General features: G+C 43.8%; 1 protein-coding gene across 3 annotated transcripts; it reads left to right on the top strand.

Moving 5' to 3' along the window:
- Nucleotides 1–27736, top strand: tfeb (transcription factor EB). 3 transcript variants are annotated; one of them, XM_084173309.1, is made up of 11 exons: nt 1–82; nt 7481–7585; nt 8390–8557; nt 11618–11716; nt 11818–12006; nt 13643–13732; nt 19051–19168; nt 20292–20342; nt 24471–24546; nt 24736–24883; nt 25032–27736. In XM_084173309.1, the coding sequence occupies exons 1-11, from the start codon at nt 71–73 to the stop codon at nt 25572–25574; spliced, it is 1599 nt and encodes a 532-aa protein (XP_084029435.1). In that variant the 5' UTR covers nt 1–70; the 3' UTR covers nt 25575–27736. The 3 variants fall into 3 exon arrangements, with proteins under 3 accessions (XP_084029435.1, XP_084029434.1, XP_084029433.1); XM_084173308.1 differs by having other exon boundaries at nt 11818–12015; XM_084173307.1 differs by having other exon boundaries at nt 11818–12015; nt 20286–20342.

Here is a 27736-nt window from a genome sequence, read left to right as displayed (position 1 = left end):
GCTAATTAGACTCCAGTAAGCTTACTAGACTCTGTACTGGACACACATTTATGGACACACGCTCTACGTAATGCTGAGTGAGGTAAACATGCAGCATTTCATTCATACTTCTGTTTGCTTGTGTTATTCATACAAATATCTTACACAGTATTTGTGAGCATTGAATAAATATCAAAGGATGGGACCGGAAACAGTTGTCATTGATCTAAACACGTTTTGATGCCGTGCACGAAGATGAGTTAGTTGTTGTCACTTTGTCACATCATGAATTGGCACCCACCCAGCCAGCCTATCATATCATATAATGGTTTCCTTTATATGTTCAAATATAAACAGGTGTCTGTGTGTGCTAGCATCTATATCATTTTTCTATTCATGACAGTATTAAACTTCCATGAAGACTGTTGTACCAATGTCACACTGTGTGTGTGTGTGTGTGTGCGCACGTGTGTGTGGTTGTCTCACTGTGTGTGTCCTTCTATTGTCTATATTCATTCTTCCATTCATATGGGTACCTCCAGGAGTGTGTGTGTCCTTCTATCCTCCCATTCTTCCTCCTGCAGTGTTGCTGTGTCCCTGCCATGGAAATAGACAGCTGCCTTTTGATTCTCTGGCACAGATTCCCCACAATCCAGTTATAAGCATGTCCCTTATTTAGCTGCTGCCCTGGGCAGAGACTGTAATAAGGAGTGTGGGTGTGTATGTGAAATCAAGTGTGTGTGTGTGTGTGTGTGTGTGTGTGTGTGCGTGCAGCCCTGATTTAGCTGCTGTGGGATGGCCGTTTATAAGGAGCTTGTGGCTATGGCACCACCAGAACTATAAATACACACATTAACAACCTGACCTGAGCGCTGATGTTCCAGCTTCTGTTCTGTCTGTCTGTGTGTCTGTGTGTGTCTTTGTGTGTCCGTGTGTGTGTACGTCTCTGCACGTGTACAATGTATGTTTAATTCCCATGGTTGTACAATGTAAGGTATTTGTGCCTGTGTGCACATGTATTGATGTTAGTACGTAAGTGTAGCATGAATATGAGCGAGTAAACGTATGTGTGTTTGTGTTTGACTAATCTGTAGTGTAGTTCAGTTCTAACCCCTGACCCTGCCCTCCTCCTGTCTGTCCCCGCCCACTCTCTGATGAGAGAGAGCTTTGAAGCCGAGCCACTGTGACATCACAGCGCCCGGCACACAATGGCTGCTTTGTGCACCAACCGCGTCATAATGTCTGCAAAACCGAGTGTATGCCAGGCAACTGGAGGGCCATGTGGGAGAACCCGCTGCCGGGTAGCGGTTTGTCAGTAAATGAGATGTGGAAGGAAATGAAACCATGTGTACCAGCAACAGGAGAGGGGAAGTAGAGAGTTACCTATGTACAGTATATTAATCTATGTATTACTGCCAAAATAAAGAACACCAACAAGTGTCTTATTGGCCGTTGGCCCACCATGAGCCGCCAGAAAAGCTTCAATGTGCCTTCGTATAGATTCTACAAGTGTCTCTGGAACTCTATTGGAGGGACGTGACACCATTTTTTCCATGAGAAATTCCAGTTGGTGTTTTGTTGAGGGTGGAGGAAAACGCTCTCCAGAATCTCCCATAAGTGTTCAATTGGGTTGATCTGGTGACTGAGACACAAACACTCCCTTTAAACCCCCTATGCTCCTTTGAGATCCCTCTTTCAAAGTCACTGGAATCTCTTCTTCTAGCCATGGTAGGCAAAATAATGGCCAACTGGGAATTTGTATACATCACCCTGAGCATGATGGGATGTTAATGGTTTAATTAACTCAGGAACCACACCTGTGTGGAAGCGCCTGCTTTCAGTATACTTTTTATCCCTCATTAACTATGTCATCATGGTGGGCGTGAACAGAGTGTGTGTGTGTGTGTGTGTGTGTGAGAGTGAGAGAATGCACTGGCAGCACTGAGCTTTGACTGAGGTGGTGTCCAGTGTCCCGTGAGGAAGCTCAACCAGACAGAAGTTTTGCCATTTTCGTATCATATTTCCAATCGTTTACCTTGGGGTAGGAGTAAAGGGTCTATTTGGAACTGAACATGATACAGTATGTGCTGAGAGTGTTAACATGCATTAGCATTAAACTAATATAAACGTAGCCATATCACGCAAAGGTTTGCTTCTGAAAGTCAGCTAGCATGCTGGGAGACTAGCATGTTGAACTAAACCAGCTAGATTACATTAAGATGTGCTGAAATCATTAGCATGCTAACATGTAGCTCAACTAGATCACAAAGATGTGCAGGAAAGAACATCATGCTAAGCTAAACTTTTGGAGTGGACACAGAGGCACTTGTCCCTCTCTGGCTGGCATTCCTAGCCAAGCCAATTTGAGTTTGAAAATGTAATCACCCAATTCGTCAGGGCCTATAAATATAACCAGAGTCATTGTGTCTGTGTCAGTTGGATGTTCAGCGATGTGAGGATTGTCTTATAAGTACTTCAGAGCTATGGGACAGACTAGAGTTGCAGGAGAGAACCTGCATGAGCACAGGGCCCGTCAGTGTGTAGGTAGTGGTAGTAGTAATGGTGGACAGGAGTTTTTCTTGGTCAGTTCATGTTTCTAATATAGTGTATTTGCAGAAGTGAATGTGATAGAATTAGAAGTACATGTAGTGGTATAATAGTGTTTATAGTAGCAGTAGCAGCAGTAGTGGTATAATAGTGTTAATAGTAGCAGTAGTGGTATAATAGTGTTAATAGTAGCAGTAGTGGTATAATAGTGTTAATAGTAGCAGTAGTGGTATAATAGTGTTAATAGTAGCAGTAGTGGTATAATAGTGTTAATAGTAGCATTAGCAGCAGTAGTGGTATAATAGTGTTAATAGTAGCAGCAGTAGTGGTATAATAGTGTTAATAGTAGCAGCAGTAGTGGTATAATAGTGTTAATAGTAGCAGCAGTAGTAGTATAATAGTGTTAATAGTAGCAGCAGTAGAGGTATAATAGTGTTAATAGTAGCAGCAGTAGTGGTATAATAGTGTTAATAGTAGCAGCAGTAGTGGTATAATAGTGTTAATAGTAGCAGCAGTAGTGGTATAATAGTGTTAATAGTAGCAGCAGTAGTGGTATAATAGTGTTTATAGTAGCAGTAGCAGCAGTAGTGGTATAATAGTGTTAATAGTAGCAGTAGTGGTATAATAGTGTTAATAGTAGCAGTAGTGGTATAATAGTGTTAATAGTAGCAGCAGTAGTGGTATAATAGTGTTAATAGTAGCAGTAGTGGTATAATAGTGTTAATAGTAGCAGTAGTGGTATAATAGTGTTAATAGTAGCAGTAGTGGTATAATAGTGTTAATAGTAGCAGCAGTAGTGGTATAATAGTGTTAATAGTAGCAGCAGTAGTGGTATAATAGTGTTAATAGTAGCAGTAGCAGTGGTATAATAGTGTTAATAGTAGCAGCAGTAGTGGTATAATAGTGTTAATAGTAGCAGTAGTAGCAGTAGTGGTATAATAGTGTTAATAGTAGCAGCAGTAGTGGTATAATAGTGTTAATAGTAGCAGCAGTAGTGGTATAATAGTGTTAATAGTAGCAGCAGTAGTGGTATAATAGTGTTATTCTAGCAGTAGCAGCAGTAGTGGTATAATTCATGGGTTGCACCTCCGTCACTCGGTCGCGTCGTTGCCATTGTTATCAACGGTCTAAAGACGCCGCAGCCATATTGATGCTCAAAAGTAGAACGGGGGCTAATGACTGTGTCGTCTAAATGACACTATAGGGCCTTGGGAATGCAATGACATTGCTAAAGTAGGCACATATTTAGTAGGAAACTACTTTGCCGTCATCATCATGTTGTCAAATTTACTTTAGATGGATGGCAATGTTGTCATTAGCTAGCAAAGTTTGTCAAAAATAACTAGCAATGCTAACATTAGTTAGCTAAAATCTAGAGGTTTCCCCTCAATCTTAGCTAGCTAACGTTATACTGCATATAAAGTCAATCTGGCGACATCAAAATGATGGCACAAGGTTTTCCTACTAATTATTGGCCTTCTTTAGAAATGTCATTGTGTTTTCAAGTCACAGTAATATTGTGATGCAATGTGTAACCCATGAATAGTGTTAATAGCAGCAGCAGTAGTGGTATAATATTGTTAATAGTAGCAGTATTAGCAGTAGTGGTATAATAGTAGCAGCAGTAGTGGTATAATAGTAGCAGCAGTAGTGGTATAATAGTAGCAGCTGTAGTGGTATAATAGTAGCAGCAGTAGTGGTATAATAGTAGCAGCAGTAGTGGTATAATAGTAGCAGCAGTAGTGGTATAATAGTAGCAGCAGTAGTGGTATAATAGTAGCAGCTGTAGTGGTATAATAGTAGCAGCTGTAGTGGTATAATAGTAGCAGCAGTAGTGGTATAATAGTAGCAGCTGTAGTGGTATAATAGTAGCAGCAGTAGTGGTATAATAGTAGCAGCTGTAGTGGTATAATAGTAGCAGCTGTAGTGGTATAATAGTAGCAGCTGTAGTGGTATAATAGTAGCAGCAGTAGTGGTATAATAGTAGCAGCTGTAGTGGTATAATAGTAGCAGCAGTAGTGGTATAATAGTAGCAGCAGTAGTGGTATAATAGTAGCAGCAGTAGTGGTATAATAGTAGCAGCTGTAGTGGTATAATAGTAGCAGCAGTAGTGGTATAATAGTAGCAGCAGTAGTGGTATAATAGTAGCAGCAGTAGTGGTATAATAGTAGCAGCAGTAGTGGTATAATAGTAGCAGCTGTAGTGGTATAATAGTAGCAGCTGTAGTGGTATAATAGTAGCAGCTGTAGTGGTATAATAGTAGCAGCAGTAGTGGTATAATAGTAGCAGCTGTAGTGGTATAATAGTAGCAGCAGTAGTGGTATAATAGTAGCAGCAGTAGTGGTATAATAGTAGCAGCAGTAGTGGTATAATAGTAGCAGCTGTAGTGGTATAATAGTAGCAGCAGTAGTGGTATAATAGTAGCAGCAGTAGTGGTGTAATAGTAGCAGCTGTAGTGGTATAATAGTAGCAGCAGTAGTGGTATAATAGTAGCAGCAGTAGTGGTATAATAGTAGCAGCTGTAGTGGTATAATAGTAGCAGCTGTAGTGGTATAATAGTAGCAGCTGTAGTGGTATAATAGTAGCAGCAGTAGTGGTATAATAGTAGCAGCTGTAGTGGTATAATAGTAGCAGCAGTAGTGGTATAATAGTAGCAGCAGTAGTGGTATAATAGTAGCAGCTGTAGTGGTATAATAGTAGCAGCAGTAGTGGTATAATAGTAGCAGCTGTAGTGGTATAATAGTAGCAGCTGTAGTGGTATAATAGTAGCAGCTGTAGTGGTATAATAGTAGCAGCTGTAGTGGTATAATAGTAGCAGCTGTAGTGGTATAATAGTAGCAGCTGTAGTGGTATAATAGTAGCAGCTGTAGTGGTATAATAGTAGCAGCAGTAGTGGTATAATAGTAGCAGCTGTAGTGGTATAATAGTAGCAGCAGTAGTGGTAATAGTGTTAATAGTAGCAGTAATGTTATAATAGTGTTAATAGTAGCAGCAGTAGTGGCAGTTGATGTAGTAGTAGTTTGTGTTTGGCTGTTCCTGGTTAAGTGTTGGTTCTCTGTGTGTAGTTTGAGGCTTTGCTGCCATGCTGTAGTAGAGATGGCTCTTGGAGTCAAAACGCTGTGTGTACGTGCGTGCGGACCAGCCAGTGGGCACAAAGCGGGCAGTGTGTGCCCTTCGGGCACTGAAATGTACACGGCGGACAACAGGCGGCCTCAGTCCTTCTCAATAGGAGCTGCCATTCTTATTGTACCTCACACACAATGAGCTTCTCTCTCTCTCTTTCCCTTCTCTCTCTCCATGCCCATATATGGCCTGTGTATCTGATGAAGGTTGAGAAGTCTGCTCTGATTGGTTGATGTCTCTCTGGCATGGCTTCTTATTCTGCATCTGGAAAAACCGGTAGAAACAGACTCTCAGGCCACGGCTGCACTTTTATTCACATTGACTTACATTTCATTTGGCTGAAAGGAACAGTCCCAGAGAGTAGAATAACACCATATCGGGAGTAGTTTTAACACTGCTGAAAGGTGTGAAAGTGAGAGAAGTGTAGGTTGGAGGTGGGGGAGGAAGGGTGTGGAGGTGGGCGATGGTGAGGGTGTTCCCCCTCAAAGGCTGCTCACATGACCTCCACACAACAACCGGACCACATGACTCCCACATGACTTCCCCAATGGTAACCATGGGTATGCTCCTCGGCCCAGGGCTTGGGCCTGGAGGGGGTTGGTCTGATGTGCCCACACCTCCACCCTACCCCTCCCTTCTCCCCAAACCTCCCCCCACCCAGCCTCCACTGCCTCCTAATACACAGTGTTATTCAATCTAAACCACAGTGAGGAAAAGGCATTAAAAGTAACATGCGCTTGAGATTCCTTTTAGTTTCAAAATGTAAATATGATTATGTTTTTGTCTTATCCTGCAGACCAGGTATCTATGATTTAATAGGGCCCTTACCTACTCGAAAGACACCTAAAGACTTACTGTATTATCATGCTGAAAGACTTGCTACTGTGCTAGTCATACACCGAAGGGACAAGGTAGTTCATCATAGTGACATTGGTTTAATTAAAGTCACTTGATTATGTTTTCACATGTTTTAACGTTACATGATGTGAACACATAGACAGTACTGATAGTGAGTGACCTGGGATCCAGTTGTCCTCTCGTCCCCCCTGCTAGTTAACAGACAGTGAATATATTTGGCATTGTCTGTGTCTGATATGAAAACATTTTGTCAGGGCGACGTGTATGAAGAATGCGAAGTCAAGCGCAGGACACCGAGCTACTGGCAGACAAACTTTACTATGCACAGTAAATCCAAAGATACAACACAAAACCTCCATAACAGGGAGGAACAATACGCATACACCCGAGCAACAACAAACGTGAGACAGGGGTTTAAAAAGGGAATACAATGTAACATAATGGGAAACAGGTGCAAACAATTAGGACACACTAGACAAACGTCGAAACATCGATCGGTGCCAGCTAGTAGTCCGGGGACGACGAACGCCGAAGCCTGCCCGAGCAAGGAGGAGGAGCAGCCTCGGCTGATTCAGTGACACATTTAGTGATGTTATTCATTAGATCGTTTATGTACTGGCCAGACATCATATGACCTGCTAATACAGCATAAACAGACTGATGTATTGTAGTCTACTGTATTGTACATTTACTTTATGTTCCACGTGTCCTGAGAGGGGTGCAGACAGACCTGGAGGGATGTGGTTGTGGATTATATCCTTGTTGATTCGCTAATTGATCAGTTGGTAATACATGTGCTTGAATGTCTAGTTTTCCAGGTCTGACTGAGATGATTAGAAGGTAAAAGGACATGGTTGGGTTGGTGACGTCGGGGACCACAGTGGCATGACACATGAGGCCTTACAGCTGATGCACCTGTGTGACTTTCTAACATAGTATTCTAACACCACCTTTTCTCTCCCTCTTCCCTCAGCTTCCTCACTCTCTCGGGCTGGACTGCAGTGCGTCTGCGTCGGCTCGCCCCCCCCTCCCCCCTCGCCCCCCAGCCATGGCCTCACGAATAGGGCTGCGGCTGCAGGTAAACACATTTTGGACTGATTTGATTTATTGGTTAATTGATTGGTTAACAGACAGATGTACAATATTACTGTATACAGTAGATGTATTAATTGACTGATTGATTGATGTATTTATTGACTGACTGACTGACTGAATGACTGATGTATTGACTGACTGTCTCATTCATGTATTGACTGACTGATTGATGTATTTGACTGACTGACTGATTGATTGATGTACTGACTGACTGATTGATTTGATGTATTGACTGACTTACTGATTGGTTGATGTACTGACTGACTAACTGATTGATGTATTGACTGACTGAATGACTGATGTATTTACTGACTGTCTCATTCATGTATTGACTGACTGATTGATGTATTTGACTGACTGACTGATTGATTGATTGATGTACTGACTGACTGATTTGATGTATTGACTGACTGACTAACTGATTTATGTATTGACTGACTGATTGATGTATTGACTGACTTACTGATTGGTTGATGTACTGACTGACTAACTGATTGATGTATTGACTGACTGAATGACTGATGTATTTACTGACTGTCTCATTCATGTATTGACTGACTGATTGATGTATTTGACTGACTGACTGATTGATTGGTGTACTGACTGACTGATTTGATGTATTGACTGACTGACTAACTGATTTATGTATTGACTGACTGATTGATGTATTGACTGACTGATGTATTGACTGACTAACTGATTGATGTATTGACTGACTAACTGATTGATGTATTGACTGACTGACTGATTGATGTATTGACTGACTGATTGAAGTATGTATTGTCAGCTGATGCGAGACCAGCTGCAGCAGGAGGAGCAGCGGGAGCGGCAACTGCAGCAGAATGCGGCGCTGCAGTACATGCAACAGCAGCGCATGTCTGCCCCTGCACCCAGCCCTGCCATCAACGCTCCACAACACTACCAGAGCATGCAGGTGCCTGTTGAGGTCCTCAAGGTAAGACTGAGAGATAGAGAGTAGGTGTGTGTGTGTGTGTGCGCGCATGCGTGTTTGTGTCCTCAGGGATTGCGCACATTCACTCAACACCCACATCAGTCAACACCCACATCAGAGGGAGGCGGGGTTGACGGGAGGGAAAGATTCAGGCGGAAAAACTTAAAAGGGAACTTTAGTTTGATCTGCAGCAGCAGCACAAACTTAAATTCATTAGAAGTGCAGCGTGCCAAGAGGGGAGATGAAGAGAGGCTATAGAGAAGGGAAAAGCAAAAATGGAAATTATTCACACCCCTTAACTTTTGCATGGACTCACTCTGTGTGCAATAATGATGTTTAAGATGGTTTTTTAATGACTACCTCATCCCTGTACTCCACACACACAGTTATTTGTAAGGTCCCTCAGTCGAGCAGTGAATTTCAAACAGATTCAACCACAAAGACCAGAGAGGTTTTCCAATACCTCGCAAAGAAGGGCACCTATTGGTAGATGGGTAAAAATTTAAGAAGACGACACTGAATATCCCTTTGAGCATGGTGAAGTTATTAATTACACTTTGGATGGTGTATCAATACACCCAGTCACTACGAAGATACAGGCATCCTTCCTAACTCAGTTTCCGGAGAAGAAGGAAACCACTTAGGGATTTCACCATGAGGCCAATGGTGACTTTAAAACAGTGGCTGTGATAGGAGAAAACTGAGGATGGATCAACAACATTGTAGTTACTCCACAACACTAACCTAATTGACAGAGTGAAAAGAAGGAAACCTGTACAGAATAAAAATAGTCCATAACATGCATCCTGTTTGCAACAAGGCACTAAAGTAATGCTGCAAAAAATGTGGCAAAGCAATTTCACTTTTTGTCCTAAATACATAGTGTTATGTTTGGGGCAAATCCAATAAAACACATTACTGAGTACCACTCTCCATATTTCAAGCATAGTGGTTGCTGCATCATGTTATGGGTATGCTTGTAATTGGTTTTTCAGGATAGAAAATAAACACAATGGTGCTAAGCACTGGCAAAATCCTAGAGGAAAACCTGGTTCAGTCTACTTTCCGACAGACACTGGGAGATTAATTCACCTTTTCGCAAGAAAATAACCTAAGACACAAGGCCAAATCTACACTGGAGTTGCTTACCAAGAAGGCAGTGAATGTTCCTGAGTGGCTGAGTTACAGTTTTGACTTAAATCTGCTTGTAATTCTATGGCAAGACCTGAAAATTGTTGTCTAGCAATGATCAACAACCAATTTGACAGAGCTTGAAGAATTTTGAAAAGAATAATGTGCAAATGTTGCACAATCCAGGTGTGGAAAGCTCTTAGAGACTTACCCAGAAAGACTCACAGCTGTAATCGCTGCAAAGGTGATTGTAACATGTATTGACTCAGGGGGTTGAATACTTATCTAATCAAGATATATTACTGTTTTACTTTACTCCAATTATTCTTCCACTTTGACAGTACAGAGTATTTTCTGTAGATCACTGACAAAAAATGACAATTCAGTCAATTTTAATCCCACTTTGTAACACAACAAAATGTGGAAAAAGCAAGGGGTGTGAATACTTTCTGAAGGCACTGTAGGTGAAAAAGAGAATGCATACTGGAGATGATAGAGAAAGGGGAGAGGTTCAGGCAGAGAAAGAGAGGGGGATTTAGGAGAAGGGGTAATCCACTCACGTGTTGCTGAGGGTCAGCCAGCCAGCCAGCCTCACTGAGCTCCTCCTGGGTGCAGTGGAGGTGGTCAGAGCTGGATCAGTTCTGCTAGGTGGACTGGACTGGATAGAGGTGGATACAGCAAAGACTGAGAGAAAGAAACAGAGAGGGAAAGAAATACAGAGATAAAGACAGACCTGAGAATAAAATGCGGTGGAACAGCAACAAGGTAGGGTGACGGAGAATCAGTCTTCATCATGACATGGCACGCTATGTGTGTGTGTGTGGAGAGATATGACAGACAGAATTAAGATACTGTACTGACAGCAGGAGATAAAGGTTATCTGGCATTTTGCCTGATTCCACAGATGACAGTGAATGTTCTTATCAGTGTGTGTGAGTGGAGTGTACATTTTGTCTCTTTGTCAGTGTCTTTCTGTCAGTGTCTTTCTGTTTCTGTCTGTGTGGTGGGTTCATACTGTGTGTGTGTGTACATTTTGGGGGAGGCGAAGGTAGGTGTTTAGAATTATGCATACATGTAGAAATGAACTTCCTCCAAGTAGTGAGGAAGTCTCTGCTCTATATCTTCACCTCTACTGTTGACAACTGTTGGTCGAAGACTATATCAGTCTTCCTGTCATTCCTTTCACTTAGTGCATGTGGAGTTTATTTGTTCTGACAGAGCGAGACATGAGGTATGACAAATAGCTCTGACTGCTGTTACTGTTTTGTCCCTGTGGGCCCATATCAACATGTCACTGACAGTTTTTCAACTGTAAATAAACAGACCCACACTTACTCACAGGCATGCACACACAAAGTAAGTGTGTACCATACTCTACTCTACCCTACTCTACCATACTCTATACTACTCTACCCTACTCTACTCTACCCTACTCCACTCTACCCTACTCTACCATACTATACTCTACCCTACTCTACCATAATCTACCCTGCTCTACCCTACTCTACTATACCCTATTCTACTCTACCCTACTCTACTATACTCTACTATACTCTACTCTACCCTATTCTACTATACCCTACCCTACCCTACTCTACTCTACCATAATCTACCCTATTCTACTCTACTCTACCCTACTCTACCCCCTATTACTACCCCTACCTCCCTGGTCAGGCCTGGGGACTATAGGCTTTACTACAGCTCTACTGTAGGATTACAGTAACAATGTTGGGGTTCCATGAACAACATACTGTTGTGGCATTGTGGCTCATACCAATGGACAACCAGCACACAATGGTACATCAAGCGGTTGACATAGTTCAGAGATAATTCAGTAATATGTGTCTGATATGATGAGCAGTTTGTCTGATTATGATGTGAACTGTGTGTTTATCTCTTGGTGTGGTGTGTTACTTGTGTGTGTGTGTTCAGGTGCAGACTCACCTGGAGAACCCTACAGACTACCACATCCGCCAGTCCCAGAGACAACAGGTGAAGGAGTACCTCTCCACCACCTATGCCACCAAGCAGGTACCTCGCATTCTGGGTCTTTCTGTCTGTCTCGCTCTCTTCCTCCCTCTCTTTCTTCAACACATACACACTCTCTCTCTCATACTCACCTCTCTGTGCAGACGGTGCATGCAGTAACAGGAGTGGTGCAGCCGTCCCCTCCCCCCACCCTGGCCCCCCCGGGGGCCTCTTCCTCGGCCCCCCCTCCTCTCCACTCCCCCCGGCTCCGTACAGAGCAGCTCATCACAGGAAACAGCGCCCCCAACAGCCCCATGGCCATGCTCAACATCGGCTCCAGCCACGAGAACGAGGTACACGAGGTACTTACACACACACTTGCACACATACAATCCATACACACTCACACACACTCACAATCCATACACACAGTACATACACACAGGGATCTCCAACGATTCTGGAGAGCTACTGGGTTGGAGACAGCTGGAATACATACAGTTCATGAACACACCGATGCAAACGCGAAACGACTTATGCACACAATCACAACACAGATATACTCTCTCACACTCAACACAAACACACACACTTGCACACGCTCTTGTACTAAAGCTCATGTCTAGACAAACATAAAAGCCTGTCTCAGCTGTGATAATCTGTGAGAAAGTGTTGTTCTGTATTTCTGAGGGGGTTTGACCCGATCTCAACAAGACATGTCATAAAGCATGGACACATTCCCTTGGTCCATAAAGCCTAGAACGGTGTGGGATTGAACATATAACCCTGCAATATCTCCTATACAACTTGATTACCAGCCTGTATAAAGAGAGGGCTTAGGGATTACATTATATTCTCTTTACAGTTTATGAAGGCATCATAATGACAGCATTGCACCTCATTATGATGGATTGCACCCTACCATCTCTGCTGTGTTTGTGTGTGTGTGTGTGCAAAGACTGGCTATTGATCTCGATGTCATCCACAGACTCCGGACCAGCTCTATAAAGGTGTTGTACAGCAGTGTGCACCCAAAGGTCGCTGTGTTAGCTAACTGAGGCTAACTAGCTCTGATTGTCATTGCACTTTAAATGCTCCATTATGGCCTTGCTAAAGTAATTACAGCTTAACGCATGACAGGGGGATAGCACACACTGCAACGCCCTTTGAACCCCACAGATTTTGGTCCACACACACACACTGGCGTAGCAACGCATGTAACTTCACTTATATAATAATAATAATAATATAATATGCCATTTAGCAGACGCTTTTATCCAAAGCGACTTACAGTCATGTGTGCATACATTTTTACGTATGGGTGGTCCCTCACCAGCATCTTCTACAGACCTGAGCAGACCAGCAACTGTAGAGTTCAGAAGTGCATCCCTCAACTACAACGGGCAAACAGAACAGTTAGTTAACCTCAACTAGCCTCAACCTCAACTCAGTTACCAGAACAGTTAACCAACACTACTCAGCTGAGAGGCTCTGGTCCTGTTAGAGAGAAACATAGACCTTTCCGTATGTTGCAGTCCGACCAAGGTGCATACTGTGGATTGAAGAAGCTTACTGTGCAAGGTGCAAGAGATGGTCAATAAAAAGTTAATGATAACTGTTCACGTACAAGTCATAATTCATTTTAACAACCTTTTTTCATAGAGCTGGTTCACACTTCAGTGTTAATGCATTGCATATTAAATAGGGAACTTCATTCACCACCAATGTGTAGTACTTATCTGGAAGAAATGTCTCACGTGATAATGAAGTTGATCAACTCAGTTTGCACAACATGGCTGCCTTGGTCTGTCTGTATATTATTTGGCATCACTGGTCTAAGTGTACATGAATGTAAGATAAGTACTACACAAGTATTTAAACAGTTTTTCCCTCCTTAAGAATAATGTATGCACTAACTGTAAGTCGCTCTGGATAAGAGCGTCTGCTAAATGACGTAAATGTAAAATGTAAATGTTGTTCCTGGCACAGATGGATGAGGTCATCGATGACATCATCAGCATGCAGTCGAGCTATGATGACATCCAGCAGTATATCGACCCTGTTCAGATGTCCAACACAGTAAGTATTATACCATACAGTCACTATGTACCTATAGACCGTTTTTGCACCTTAGGGCTAACATGTTAGCATTTTCACATTTGTCATTTTCAACCTGGGTGGGATTGTCAAGGATTGAACACTTTTGAACTGGGTTGAAATGCATATTCAAGAGATTAGGTGGATTAGGTGAAGGGGTGTTGAGATGGATAGATAGGACTAATATACTGAACAAAAATATAAACGCAACATGCAACCATTTCAACGATTTGAGTTACAGTTCATATAAGGAAATCAGTCAATTGAAATTAATTAATTGGGCCGTAATCTATGGATTTCACATGACTGGGCAGGGGTGCAGCCATGAGTGGGCCTGGGAGGGCATAGGCCCACCCAGTTGGGAGCCAGGTAGGCCCAGCCAATCAGAATGAGTTACTCCCCACAAAATAGCTTTATTACAGACAGAAATACTCCTTAGTTTCCTCAGCTGTCTGGGTGGCTGGTCTCAGACAATCCCTGGGCTGCCGTGGTCCTGGGGGTCGTGGACCACGGCAGCCCAGGGATTGTCTGAGACCAGCCACCTGGTCCTGGGCTGCCGTGGTTACACATGGTCTGTGGTTGTGAGGCCAGTTGGACGTACTGCCAAATTCTCTAAAACGACGTTGGAGGTGGCTTATGATAGAGAAATGAACATTCAATTCTCTGGTAACAGCTCTGGTGGACATTCCTGCAGTCAGCATGCCAATTGCACGCTCCCTCAAAACTTGAGACATCTGTGGCATTGTGTTGTGTGACAAAACTGCACATTTTAGAGTGGCCTTTTATTGTCCCCAGCGCAAGGTGCACCTGTGTAAGGATCATACTGTTTAATCATCTTCTTGATACGTCACACCTGTATATTTTATTTCAGCTCATGGAACATGGGACCAACACTTTACATGTTGCGTTTATATTTTGGTTCAGTATAGTTTATGATCAGTCTTCCAGTGGGCTATTTTAGGTCTGTACCCTCTCTGCACTTTTCTTACTCCTCTTTACCTTCCTCTACTCATCTCTCACCACTTTCTGCCTCTCCCTGTTCCTCTCTACCCCTCTCTCACCCCTCTCTGTCCCTATCTACCTCTCTAAAAAGTCTCTCACCTCTCACCCCTGTCTTACCCCTCTCTGTTCTATTTTGGTCCCTGTCTTCCCCTCCCTGTGTGAGTCAATGGGGTGATTATGCCGACTCATCAGTACTGAGGCTGTGACTGGGCTCTGAGGGGAGAAAGAGACTCCTTGTTCCGTTTATCAGAATCTCTCCATCTTTAGCTACAGACTCCTCTGTATGTTTGTGTCCTATCTGATAACTACTGTTGCTGTTTTGCTACTGTTGTTGTTGCTGTTGCATGAAGCTTACCAAACTTCAAAATGGCTGATATTTGATGTTGGCCGGGAGGCAGTGGGCCTGTGGCTGTTTTGTTCCTCAATGTTTAATGAATAACTGCTGATCTATATTAGCTTCAATCAGCTGTCTGGTGCTGCTGCCTTCCCACCCCAGGGGAAACCTTCAGTTGTCTTAAAGGATGTGAAGTGCTGCGGTTTCGAAAGAGTGGCATTCCTAGCCCTAAAAAAGTCAGTGGTCCGAGAGCGTCTTTCTTCAAGCAGAAGCGCAGAGCTCTGTGTTTAATGGAATGGCTTCAAATTAACAATTAAACCACCGCCAGTTAGAGTACAACTTGTTTACAAGGCATTTGGAAAGGGAGGAAGAGGGAAGGAGGAGAGGTGGAGGAGAAGGAGGAGGGGAATGGGGGATGAGGGTAATTTGTGAGAGGGAAAAACAGGCTGAAAGTCCAGTTAGGGGAAAGTTCACTGTATAGCGGAGAGGTAGAAGAGAGAGGGATTTGGTGAGATTGGTTAGTCTCTGAGGAGGGCTGGAGCGAGTCAGTGAGTAAGTGTGAGAGAGGGAGAGGGAGAGTGCACAGGCCCAGAGAAGGAGGAAAGGATGAAGGAGATGAATAAGACGTATGCCGTCGTGGAGGTGATAGATGGGGAACAGATCCAACTGGTAAGAGGTCTGCACTCTGGTTTGTGTGTGTGGCTGGGAAATATGAGGTTTGTGTATTTGTTCCCCCATCTTGGTCAGTAGTGAGTTATGCCCCCCTCCCCCATGCCCCCTCTCTGGAGGGCTGGGGCTGGGCGGGTCAGCTCTAACTCCCAGCCTCGGGTCTCTGATTAGGGGATGAGTCTTGCCCTCGGGCCAATGGGGCTGGTGCTGCAGGCTGGAGGCTGGGAGGAAGCAGCACGTTGATATGGGAGCGGTTGAGCTGAGCCCTATCGCTGTGGGCAAACTTCCAGTGAGGGAGACGCTCGGCCGTTAGAGAGAAGACTGCATGGGACATTAACTGCCTGGCGTGACAGAGTGAAGGTCACTGCTGGCTTCTCCCCTGTCTCTCTGCTCTATCCCAGCTGTGTCTGTGTGTGTGTGTGTGTGTGTGTGTGTGTGTGTGTGTGTGTGTATTTGTGTGTGTTTCAGCACAATGTGTCTGAGTGGAATAGTATGGCATTCTCTGGGTTTATCTCTTGGTGATCCTGGTTCAGTTGATTGGCTCTTGATCACTCAGTACTGTGTGTATTGTGTTGTGTTTTGTTGTGTGTGTGTGTGTTGACTGTGTGTGTGATTACATAATATTCAATATCATAGCCATTGATTAGATTTAGCTATTTGGCTATTGACTGGCCCTCAAGGAGCTAAACTGAGCGGTGTGATTTGAATGCCAGGACAGTGGTATAATGTGTGTGTGTATCATAGAGTGGCTCTGTGCATGGATTCAGCTCTCTGTATGGAGGATTGATGGTGAGGGTGATAAGGTATTCCCATCGCATTGCTACAATTTTGCACCAGATGTGCAACAAATCAGCGAAGAAAGATGTGCTTGTTTTTTTTTGTTCTGTAGAGTCTGACTTAATATACAGGCCTCTAAACAGTTATGCTGTTCTCCTCTCTCTCTGTATATCTCTCTCTGTATCTCTCTCTCTCTGTATCTCTCTCTCTCTGTATCTCTCTCTCTCTGTATCTCTCTCTCTCTCTGTATCTCTCTCTGTATCTTTCTCTCTCTGTATCTCTCTCTCTCTGTATCTCTCTCTCTATATATCTCTCTCTCTCTGTGTATCTCTCTCTGTATCTCCTCTCTCTCTCTCTCTCTCTCTCTCTCTCTCTCTCTCTCTCTCTCTCTCTCTCTCTCTCTCTCTCTCTCTCTCTCTCTCTCTCTCTCTCTCTCTCTCTCTCTCTCTCTCTCTCTCTGGTCAAGGTCCCTGTGCTCTGCTGAGATGTGTATAATGAGATCCCTCAGGACTAATGTTAGTTACTTTACAAATCTCCTCTCTGCTTTGGGAGGTTATTTCCTCGATAACTTTCCTTAAACACTGAGTTTTCCCCCTAATGAATTAAACTCATCTGCTAATCCGTGAGCAGGATTATCACGGTAAACTCCCTGGAATCTGTGGAATCTGGGAGTTTAAGGAAAGCTTGGGAACGCCGCCGAGAGAATACCAGGCATGACTGACCTGAGAGTGTGTATGAGAGTTTGTTAAAAATGGATAGTTCCAGGTCATGCTGTATGATAGGAGACAGTCAGAGGGGTTCGAGACTAAAGCATCCGGGGTGAGAGGAAGGGTGTGGAAGTTTGAAACGGGGTGGGAGGAGGAAGGGACAAGGTGAGGAGAGGGTTACACCTAACTCTTAACTTTAATGTCCTGGGTTTAAGATAAAGGAGTGGAAGACTCTATTGAAGATGTAATTTCCTTTTGATCAGGTGTAGATCTGTTTGCTTGATGAGTGATCGGAGGTCTCAGTCCACATAGCGGTCTGTTTTTGAGCCTGTAGTTTAACTGTGTGCATGTGTGTGTGTGAGACCTGGCTGCTCTTCAGTAGTCTGTGATAAGGTATCTACCTCTCTTATCTGTCAAGCCTCATTAGTATTGCAAAGGAGATATTCAGCCACATCCTCTTGTGTGAAATTCCAGTGTTTCTTTATTATTGGACGTTTCATCATCAAATCCCTTAACAGGGTGCTTGACTAGTAGTAACCCATAGGGCCTGCTACGTAACAGCTAAACAACCTCTACACAAGCTCTACAGAGGAGACCGCTAGTCTTCCAAACAGAGGCTGGGTTAGAGATATGGTGAGAGAATAAAGCTATAGAGATGATAAGAGAGATGGACCGATAGTCAATGATTGTGTGTCTGTCAGAGCAGAGGTAGTTAGAGGCAGTAGTTTCCAGGTGTGATATTGGCCTGTTATCTTCTGCTATCTGCTCTTTACAGCCATCCACTAAACATGTAAAACACTGTGTGTTTATAAAGTTCCCTCAGGCTCAGAGGGATAACCAGGGTTACGCACAATATGACGCCAATAAACTCCCAGGAGACACCGACTTCACCATTCTGTCTTCTATTCTCTCTGTCTCTCTTTCTCATTTTAATTCAAAGGGCTTTATTGGCATGGGAAACATGTTTACATTGCCAAAGCAAGTGAAATAGATAATAAGCGAAAGTGTAATAAAAAATGAACAGTAAACATTACACACTATATACAGTGTTGTAACAATGTGCAAATAGTTAAAGTACAAAAGGGAAACTAATTCAACATAAATATGAGTTGTATTTACAACGGTGTTTGTTCTTCACTGGTTGCCCTTTTCTTGTGGCAACAGGTCACAAATCTTGCTGCTATGATGGCACACTGTGATATTTCACCCAATAGATTTCGGAGTTTATAAAAATTGGATTTGTTTTCGAATTCTTTGTGGGTCTGTGTAATCTGAGGGACATATGTATTTCTCTCTGTCTCTTTCTCTGTCTCTGTCTCTCGCTCAGTCTCGCGCTGTCAATCTCAGGAAACAGTGTTTATGGAGAAAAAAGGTTGTGTTTCATGCATGGTTTCCTGAATTATGTTGTGTATCAGGCTATCAAACAACCACAAGGGGTTAAAGTGGGGTCTAAACTGCCCTGAAAATAAGATGGCTTGTAAGGATAGTGTATCTAACTATAATTTCCCCATCTGAAGGATGTGCTTGGTGTCATTGTTGGAACCCATTCTTCATTGAACTTGATAGGAGAGTAAGTGACTAGTCATTTGTAAGAGATTTACTGAATATACTTCATCTGAAGTATTAGCATGCATAACCCCTGCTTAACCCTTCAATTTCTTCTGGGAAACATCTATTGATTCTCTTATTTCCCATGTATTCCAATCTCACAAAGAGAGTGACCCTAGTGACAAATCCTCTGTGTTATTGATATTATAGAGTGGAATGTAGGTTATGCGGTGCTCATTCTGATGTGTGTGTGTTCTCCCCAGCTCCCTCTGTCCAGCAGTCACCTGGACGTGTACACGGGCCCTGGGATGACCGGTCAAACCATCGCCATGACCAGCAACTCCTGCCCTGCCAACCTGGCCATCAAACGAGAGCTGACGGGTAGGACCAATCACAGCCGCACGCACAGCCATGGCAACCAATCAGAGACAAGCTTAGACACACAGCAACCACACAGCTCTCAGACATTTACAACTTTCAGAGAAATGGCAACCAATCAAAGAGAACTGCAGGCCAAAATGGTTTACTACAAGTTTTCCCACCTGGTTTCCCAGGTCTCAATCAGATGCTGAGGAAAGGAAGGAAACCAGCAGTTCCAAATCCATGGTTACCAGGGTATCAGAGGAGGCTGGTGGGAGGAGCTATAGGAGGACGGGCTCATTGTAATGGCTGGAATGGAATTAATGGAACGGTATCAAACATGGAAACCACGTTTCACTCCGTTCCATTATTCCATTCTAGCCATTACAATGAGCCCGTCCTCCTACAGCACATCCTACCAGCCTCCTCTGCAGGGTATATTTTTCTCAAAACTACGGGTTCATTGAATTTAGTTTCTGCTGCGATGGAATTCAATTAAGTAAATTAGCTCCTCATTGACAGTTAGGGGGAAATACTGTATCCCAGGCATGAACTGAATCTCAATTAATTTCCTAAATTGAGTGAGTTAAAGTGAGCCTCCACCATGATCTTCAAACTCTCTATGACCCCAAACTGTAAACAGAAGTCACACTCACTATACATTCTTTCACACATGCACATCCAAATGCACATTTCACAAACACACCAAAATAAATATGCATGCTTCACACTCGGCAGAGGAGATCGCACCACATAAATATCCCAGTGTGTTCATGGCATGACTGTTAAGATGTTATGGAACAGAGTTTTACACACATTTGTACTGTAATGTGTCATTTCACACCCGTTTGCGCTGGCGTGTGTGTTTGTGAGGGCCAGCCTGTGAGTTGCATCAATCAGCTCAGGTTTCCTTTAGTAATGTTTCACAGGACATACCGTCTCATAGGGAAAAGCAGATGTATTAGAAGTGTGGATTAACACCTACACTCTCTCCAGACACATGCCTCTCTGGTCCACAAGAACACGGATCTCATTCTATACTTCAGTTATTCGTTGTTTTTTTTGACAGACGATAGTTTTTAGTGTTGATGTGTTGGGTGGGGACAGTGTTAGTTCATTGCTTGTTGTTTTTGTCAAGATGCAGAAGCCCGTGCGATGGCCAAGGAGAGACAGAAGAAAGACAACCACAACCTGAGTGAGTTTATTCTGACCCCTCCCCCTCTCTCTCTCTCTCTGCCTCTCTCTCTCTCTCCCTCCCTATCTTTCTCCCTTGCAAAAACACAATATGAATGAGTTTGCACTTTTTCAACATCCCTCTCCTTTTTACTATCTCTCTGTTTAAAGTACACCTCTCTCTCTATCTCTTTCTGTCTTTCTCTCAATCACACACACACACACACACACACACACACACACACACACACACACACACACACACACACACACACACACACACACAGTGGTAATTCAGCTGATACAGGACAACCCACAAGGTGGATGGTTAACCCACAGCTTTCTGCTGCTCTGGCACTAAAGTCTAATTGCCTGTCACACTTGTTTTTTAGGGTGTAAATGTGTAGTGTGTGTGTGTGTGTGTGTGTGTGTGAGTAGTAGTAGTTTGCGGGACACAATAAGCTGCAGGAATGCTACTGTCCTTTCCTCCCTCTAGTCGCCTGGCTGTCACCCAGGATCATTACATTTCAAATGTCATATTATGTATATATACAGTGTTGTAACAATGTGCAAATAGTTCATGTACAAATGGGAAAATAAATAAACATAAATATGGGTGTATTTACAATGGTGTTTGTTCTTCACTGGTTGCCCTTTTCTTGTGGCAACAGGTCACACATCTTTCTGCTGTGATGGCACACTGTGGTATTTCACCTACAGTGGGGAGAACAAGTATTTGATACACTGCCGATTTTGCAGGTTTGCCTACTTACAAAGCATGTAGAGGTCGGTAATATTTATCATAGGTACACTTCAACTGTGAAATCCAGAAAATCACATTGTATGATTTTTAAGTAATTAATTTGCATTTTATTGCATGACATAAGTATTTAATAAATCAGAAAAGCAGAACTTAATATTTGGTACAGAAATATTTGTTTGCAATTACAGAGATCATACGTTTCCTGTAGGTCTTGACCAGGTTTTCACACACTGCAGCAGGGATTTTGTCCCACTCCTCCATACAGACCTTCTCCAGATCCTTCAGGTTTCGGGGCTGTCGCTGGGCAATACAGACTTTCAGCTCCCTCCAAAGATGTTCTATTGGGTTCAGGTCTGGAGACTGGCTAGGCCACTCCAGGACCTTGAGATGCTTCTTACGGAGCCACTCCTTAGTTGCCCTGGCTGTGTGTTTCGGGTCGTTGTCATGCTGGAAGACCCAGCCACGACCCATCTCAATGCTCTTACTGAGGGAAGGAGGTTGTTGGGCCAGATCTCGCGATACATGGCCCCATCCATCCTCCCCTCAATACGGTGCAGTCGTCCTGTCCCCTTTGCAGAAAAGCATCCCCAAAGAATGATGTTTCCACCTCCATGCTTCACGGTTGGGATGGTGTTCTTGGGGTTGTACTCATCCTTCTTTTTCCTCCAAACACGGCGAGTGGAGTTTAGACCAAAAAGCTATATTTTTGTCTCATCAGACCACATGACCTTCTCCCATTCCTCCTCTGGATCATCCAGATAGTCATTGGCAAACTTCAGACGGGCCTGGACATGCGCTGGCTTGAGCAGGGGGACCTTGCGTGCGCTGCAGGATTTTAATCCATGACGGCGTAGTGTGTTACTAATGGTTTTCTTTGAGACTGTGGTCCCAGCTCTCTTCAGGTCATTGAACCAGGTCCTGCCGTGTAGTTCTGGCCTGATCCCTCACCTTCCTCATGATCATTGATGCCCCACGAGGTGAGATCTTGCATGGAGCCCCAGACAGAGGGTGATTGACCGTCTCTTGAACTTCTTCCATTTTCCTAATAATTGCGCCAACAGTTGTTGCCTTCTCACCAAGCTGCTTGCTTATTGTCCTATAGCCCATCCCAGCCTTGTGCAGGTCTACAACTTTATCCCTGATGTCCTTACACAGCTCTCTGGTCTTGGCCATTGTGGAGAGGTTGGAGTCTGTTTGATTGAGTGTGTGGACAGGTGTCTTTTATACAGGTAATGAGTTCAAACAGGTGCAGTTAATACAGGTAATGAGTGGAGAACAGAGGGCTTCTTAAAGAAAAACTAACAGGTCTGTGAGAGCTGGAATTCTTACTGGTTGGTAGGTGATCAAATACTTATGTCATGCAATAAAAATGCCAACTAATTACTTAAAAATCATACAATGTGATTTTCTGGATTTTTGTTTTAGATTCCGTCTCTCACAGTTGAAGTGTACCTATGATAAAAATGACAGACCTCTATATGCTTTGTAAGTAGGAAAACTGCAAAAATCGGCAGTGTATCAAATACTTGTTTTCTCCCCACTGTAATAGATATGGGAGTTTATCAAAATTGGGGTTCGTTTTCAAATTCTTTGGATCTGTGTAATCTGAGGGAAATATGTATCTCTAATATGGTCATACATTTGGCAGGAGGTTAGGAAGTGCAGCTCAGTTTCCACTTCATTTTGTGGGCAGTGTGCATATAGCCTGTCTTCTCTTGAGAGCCAGGTCTGCCTACGGTGGCCTTTCTCAATAGCAAGGCTATGCTCACTGAGCCTGTACATAGTCAAAGATTTCCTTACGTTTGGGTCAGTCACAGTGGTCAAGTATTCTGCCACTGTGTACTCTCTGTTTAGGGCCAAATAGCATTCTAGTTTGCACAGTTTTTTTGTTAATTCTTTCCAATGTGTCAAGTAATTCTCTTTTGTTTTCTCATGATTTGGTTGGGTCTAATTGTGTAGTTGTCCTGGGGCTCTGTGGGGTCTGTTTGTGTTTGTGATCAGAGCCCCAGGACCAGCTTGCTTAGGGGACTCTTCTCCAAGATCATCTCTCTGTAGGTGATGCTTTGTTATGGAAGGTTTGGGAATCGCTTCCTTTTAAGTGGTTATAGAATTTAACGGCTCTTTTCTGGATTTTGATAATTAGTGGGTATCGGCCTAATTCTGCTCTGCATGCATTATTTGTCGTTTTTCGTTGTACACTGATGATATTTTGCAGAATTCTGCATGCAGAGTCTCAATTTGGTGTTTGTCCCATTTTGTGAATTCTTGGTTGGTGAGCGGACCCCAGACCTCACTCTGTCTCTCTCTTTCTCTTTTCTCTCTCTCTCTCCTCTCTCTCTCTCTTCTCTCTCTCTCTCTCTCTGCTCTCTCTCTCTCTCTCTCTCTCTCTCTCTCTCTCTCTCTCTCTCTCCTCTCTCTCTCTCTCTCTCTCTCTCTCTCTCTCTCTCTCTCCTCTCTCTCTCTCCTCTCTCTCTCTTCTCTCTCTCTCTTGCTCTCTATCTCTATCTCTGTATCGCTCTCTATCTCTGTATCTCTCTCTGTATCTTGATTTCAATGTTTACGTTGCCAAAGCAAGTGAAATAGATAATAAATAAAAGTAAAATAAACAACAATGATCGCTCTCTCTCGCTCTCTCTCTCGCTCTCTCTCTCGCTCTCTTTCTCGCTCTCTCTTTCTCGCTCTCTCTCTGTATCTCTCTCTCTGTATCTCTCTCTCTGTATCTCTGTATCTCTTCTCTCTGTATCTCTCGCTCTCTCTCTGCATCTCTCGCTCGCTCTCTGTATCTCTCTCTCTCTCTCTCTTGCTCTCTGTATCTCTCTCTCTTTCTCTCTGTGTCTCTCTCCCTTGCTCTCTGTATCTCTCTCTCTCACACTCGCTCTCTGTATCTCTCTCTCTGTCTGTATCTCTCTGTATCTCGCTGTACATCTCTCTCTCTGTATCTCTCTCTGTCTGTATCTCTCTCTGTCTGTATCTCTCTCTGTCTGTATCTCTCTCTCTCTCTCTCTCTCTCTCTCTCTCTCTCTCTCTCTCTCTCTCTCTCTCTCTCTCTCTCTCTCTCTCTCTCTCTCTCTCTCTCTCTCTCTCTCCTCTCTCTCTCTCTCTCTCTCTCTCTCTGTATCTGTCTGTTTATAACCTCCAATCTGACAAACACTCATCTACTCATTTACACTATAACTCTTTATTATGGCTATGCTGCACAAAGCCAGCAATAACAGCCAGAGTATAAAGTCACCTCAGTGTGTGCCTGCGTACGTGCATGCATTTGTGTTCATGTTCTTGGGTTGTCGAAGGTGGACTGCCTCACATGAAATTCCGAATGCCATTGTTGCAACACATTTTCCCATGTTCTCCTCTCCTCTCATTGTTGCCTCTTTTCCTATGGTTTAGTTGAGAGAAGGAGGAGGTTCAACATCAACGACCGGATTAAAGAGCTGGGCGGTATGATCCCCAAAACCAATGACCTGTAAGTCACCTCGCTTCACTGTGTGTTGTTATTTGTTCTTCTATGTCTAAGTGGTATGTTGCTTTTTGTATCTGTGTTAGCAGAAGATGTATACTTACGTGGGCTTCTTCTTGCCTATGTGCAACTAAACTATGGTCATCAGAAACAAATGAGATACTTCTAAAGGTGTTCTTCTGTAATGTTCTATAGGGACGTGCGCTGGAATAAGGGCACTATTCTGAGGGCATCAGTAGAGTACATCAAGCGGATGCAGAAGGACATGCAGAGGACCAGAGAGGTGGAGAACAACTTCAAGAGGATGGAGATGGCCAACAAACAGCTGTGGCTGCGCATCCAGGTAACGCACACACACATTCATTTGTGCAACACACACTCTGTCACACACGCATACAGTACACACATTAAAGAGCATGTATGAGCTTTAGAATGCTGTGCCATACAGTTCATCATCTCTCTCGCTTTCTCCCTGCTCTGTCTGTGTGTAGGAGTTAGAGATGCAGGCTCGTCTGCACGGCCTCCCCAGCTCCTCTCCCTCTGGGATGGGTTCTGGTGACCTGATGGGTTCCTACGTCAAACAGGAAACCAGCCCTGAGGAGAAGCTCCACCAGCAGCAGGCACAGCACCAGCACCAGGCTCAGGCCCAGGGCCAGCAACACCTCCCCCACCCCCAGTCCCACCATCTCCAGCCCCAGCAGGGCCAGCCCATGCAGCTGCCCCCTCTCCCCCCTCACCTCCAGCCACAGCTTCCCCTCCAGTACCCAGCCGTGGGCAGTTCCCAGCCCTTTGACTTTGCCCAGTCGCTGGACTTGTGTGACGGGGTGCCTGGCTTCCCAGAGGGCCTGTCGGGGCTAGGGGAGCTGGGCGGCCTGGGTACCCAGGGAAGGAGAGGCGAGCTGGGCTTCTTGATGATGGACGAGCCCCTGTCTCCTCTGGGTGGAGACCCCCTGCTCTCTGCCATGTCCCCTGAGGCCTCGGTCGACTCCAGCCGCAGATCCAGCTTCAGCATAGAGGATGCAGATATACTGTAGATGGAGTATACACACACACACATACACACTGTAGAACCACACACATAATATACACACACACATATGGTACGCAAAGTACACACACTGGACATACACCCAGAGCAGTGATATACCGTGATATGCTTATGCTCTGTTCAACAACCCTGCCAGCATACATTTGCACTCCAAACTCCCTCACACACACACAGATACTGTACTCACACTTACACACACACACTCGACATTCTCATAGATGCACACCCTTTCTTAGCACTCGCATAGATACACATTCAACAGCAATATGAGAAATGAAATCCACGTTTCGGATTGAAATAATTGTGTCCTACCACTGTAAATATCAGAGCACCTCTGAATGATAAACAATCTATTACACACACACACACACACACAGCACAGACAGCTTCTAGTTCACTCTAACACAGAAGGGCCCCTGTTATTTGAAGGGAAATATGTGAGGCACTGATAAAGGTTTGAGACACAGTGTGACACACAGTCCTAGACCCCTTACTTTGTAAAACACACTGCCATGACCTTTAGTCTGCAAGCTACTGCCATCTCCTGTGTGACCTATGACCTTTAGCCTTTAGGGTACTGCCAAGTCTACTCCATGACCTCTGGCCCCAGTGTGAACTCTGAACGTTGAGGAGAGATGGTTTGGCCCTGTTTGTGAGGTGTTGTAGCGATGCAAGGGGTTCTGTAGCAACTTAGGGTGAAATGTAGCTCCACAGGGTTATAAGTAGTGCCACTATGTAGCAACTCAGGATCTTCTGTAGCCCTGACCCAAACCTGCCAATGTGCCTTGTGTTAGCCACCTGAAGCCCCACTCTCTCTGGCTGAGATGGAGATGGAGAGTGTGGAGTGGGGAGAGGGAAGGAGAGGGTTGTGTTTTAGTATGTTGTACTGTATGGTTAGGAGAGGGAGGAGCAGTCATAGAGATTGGCTCAGATAACCCAGTAATGTCGTAGTCTCCACTGTAACACACACACAGCAGTGTGCCTTGAGGCTGTGTTCAAATCAAGACTTTGATCAAGACTTCAGTACCTCACCCAGTCTGTGCTTGTAGAACTGCCAGCTTTGGGTCAACCAGGTTAAAATACACACACTCACCAGGTATAAACCAAATCAACTCTGTAGAAACCAAACTACGGCCGTACAATACATAAATAAACTACAGGTAAACAAATGACTTCCAGATTTGGGTGAGGGACTGGGGGCAGTTCTTGGATTTGATATGGCTTATGATCAGTGCAGAAAAAAAGGAAGACATGGTGATGATTTAAAAGGTATTGGTTTGTATTCTTTATTATAGTATGTTGTTTTATTTTATCTCCCAAAGCACTGGAACCTATATTATTTCATTGACTTTGTACATGAACGAATTTTCAGTTTTATGCCACTAAGCCACTTAAAATGTATTTTATTTGTATTTGTCCTTTTTATTTTATTCCTAAAGTACCTTTTTCTCTAAGAGCCATTTAAAAGTGACAGTATTTAAGCCACTTGCGTGACAGTGTACGACCAGTGGGGAGACATATTCTATACTTCTCTTTGTGTAAAGAATTATTCAAATTTCACCAGGCTTTGAAGAAATGAGAAGATCATGTACATTTACAGTAAGATGTCATTTTTATATTGATTGGGATTGTTTCTATTTTTTAACCTATAGAAATTGGAGCCAGAGACTAAGTTGAGAGGTGATTTATTTGATTGTATTAAGTTTTAATTGCGATTTTTGTGAATGTGAAGATGGCCTGTACTGGTACCAAGCCAAACCCAGGCATCACAAGAGCGGGGTATTTTCATTCATGGTGCCTCTTTTGACCCCAACTTTGGTTTCCATTTAGACTACTTCCTTCTGATGGACTCAGAACCACCAACGAGGAGTTCTGTTGCCATAGCGTTGGCATAGCCTTGAACAAACCTGACCTCCTCTCTGTCTGCCAGAGTTCGCCTTTACCCTGCTCCAATGTTTGTAATAGATTGTTTTACTTTTGTGTATATTGTCCAGCCAACATTTTAAAGAGCTTGTCTGCAGATAATGTGGTGTGTTGTCCCCTCTGTGGCTGTCCCCCTCCCCATGTCACTGTATTCCACTGATTCTGGCCGACTGGTCAGGGGAAACTGGCATTCTGGTTTTGCTTTGGATATAAAATGTTTTACCA

The sequence above is a fragment of the Coregonus lavaretus genome, assembly GCF_964263955.1.
Source record: "Coregonus lavaretus genome assembly, chromosome: 12".
In the NCBI taxonomy this organism is placed as follows: Eukaryota; Metazoa; Chordata; class Actinopteri; order Salmoniformes; family Salmonidae; genus Coregonus; species Coregonus lavaretus.
Note: the sequence above shows the minus strand (reverse complement) of the source record. Positions and strands in the feature narration are given on the sequence as shown.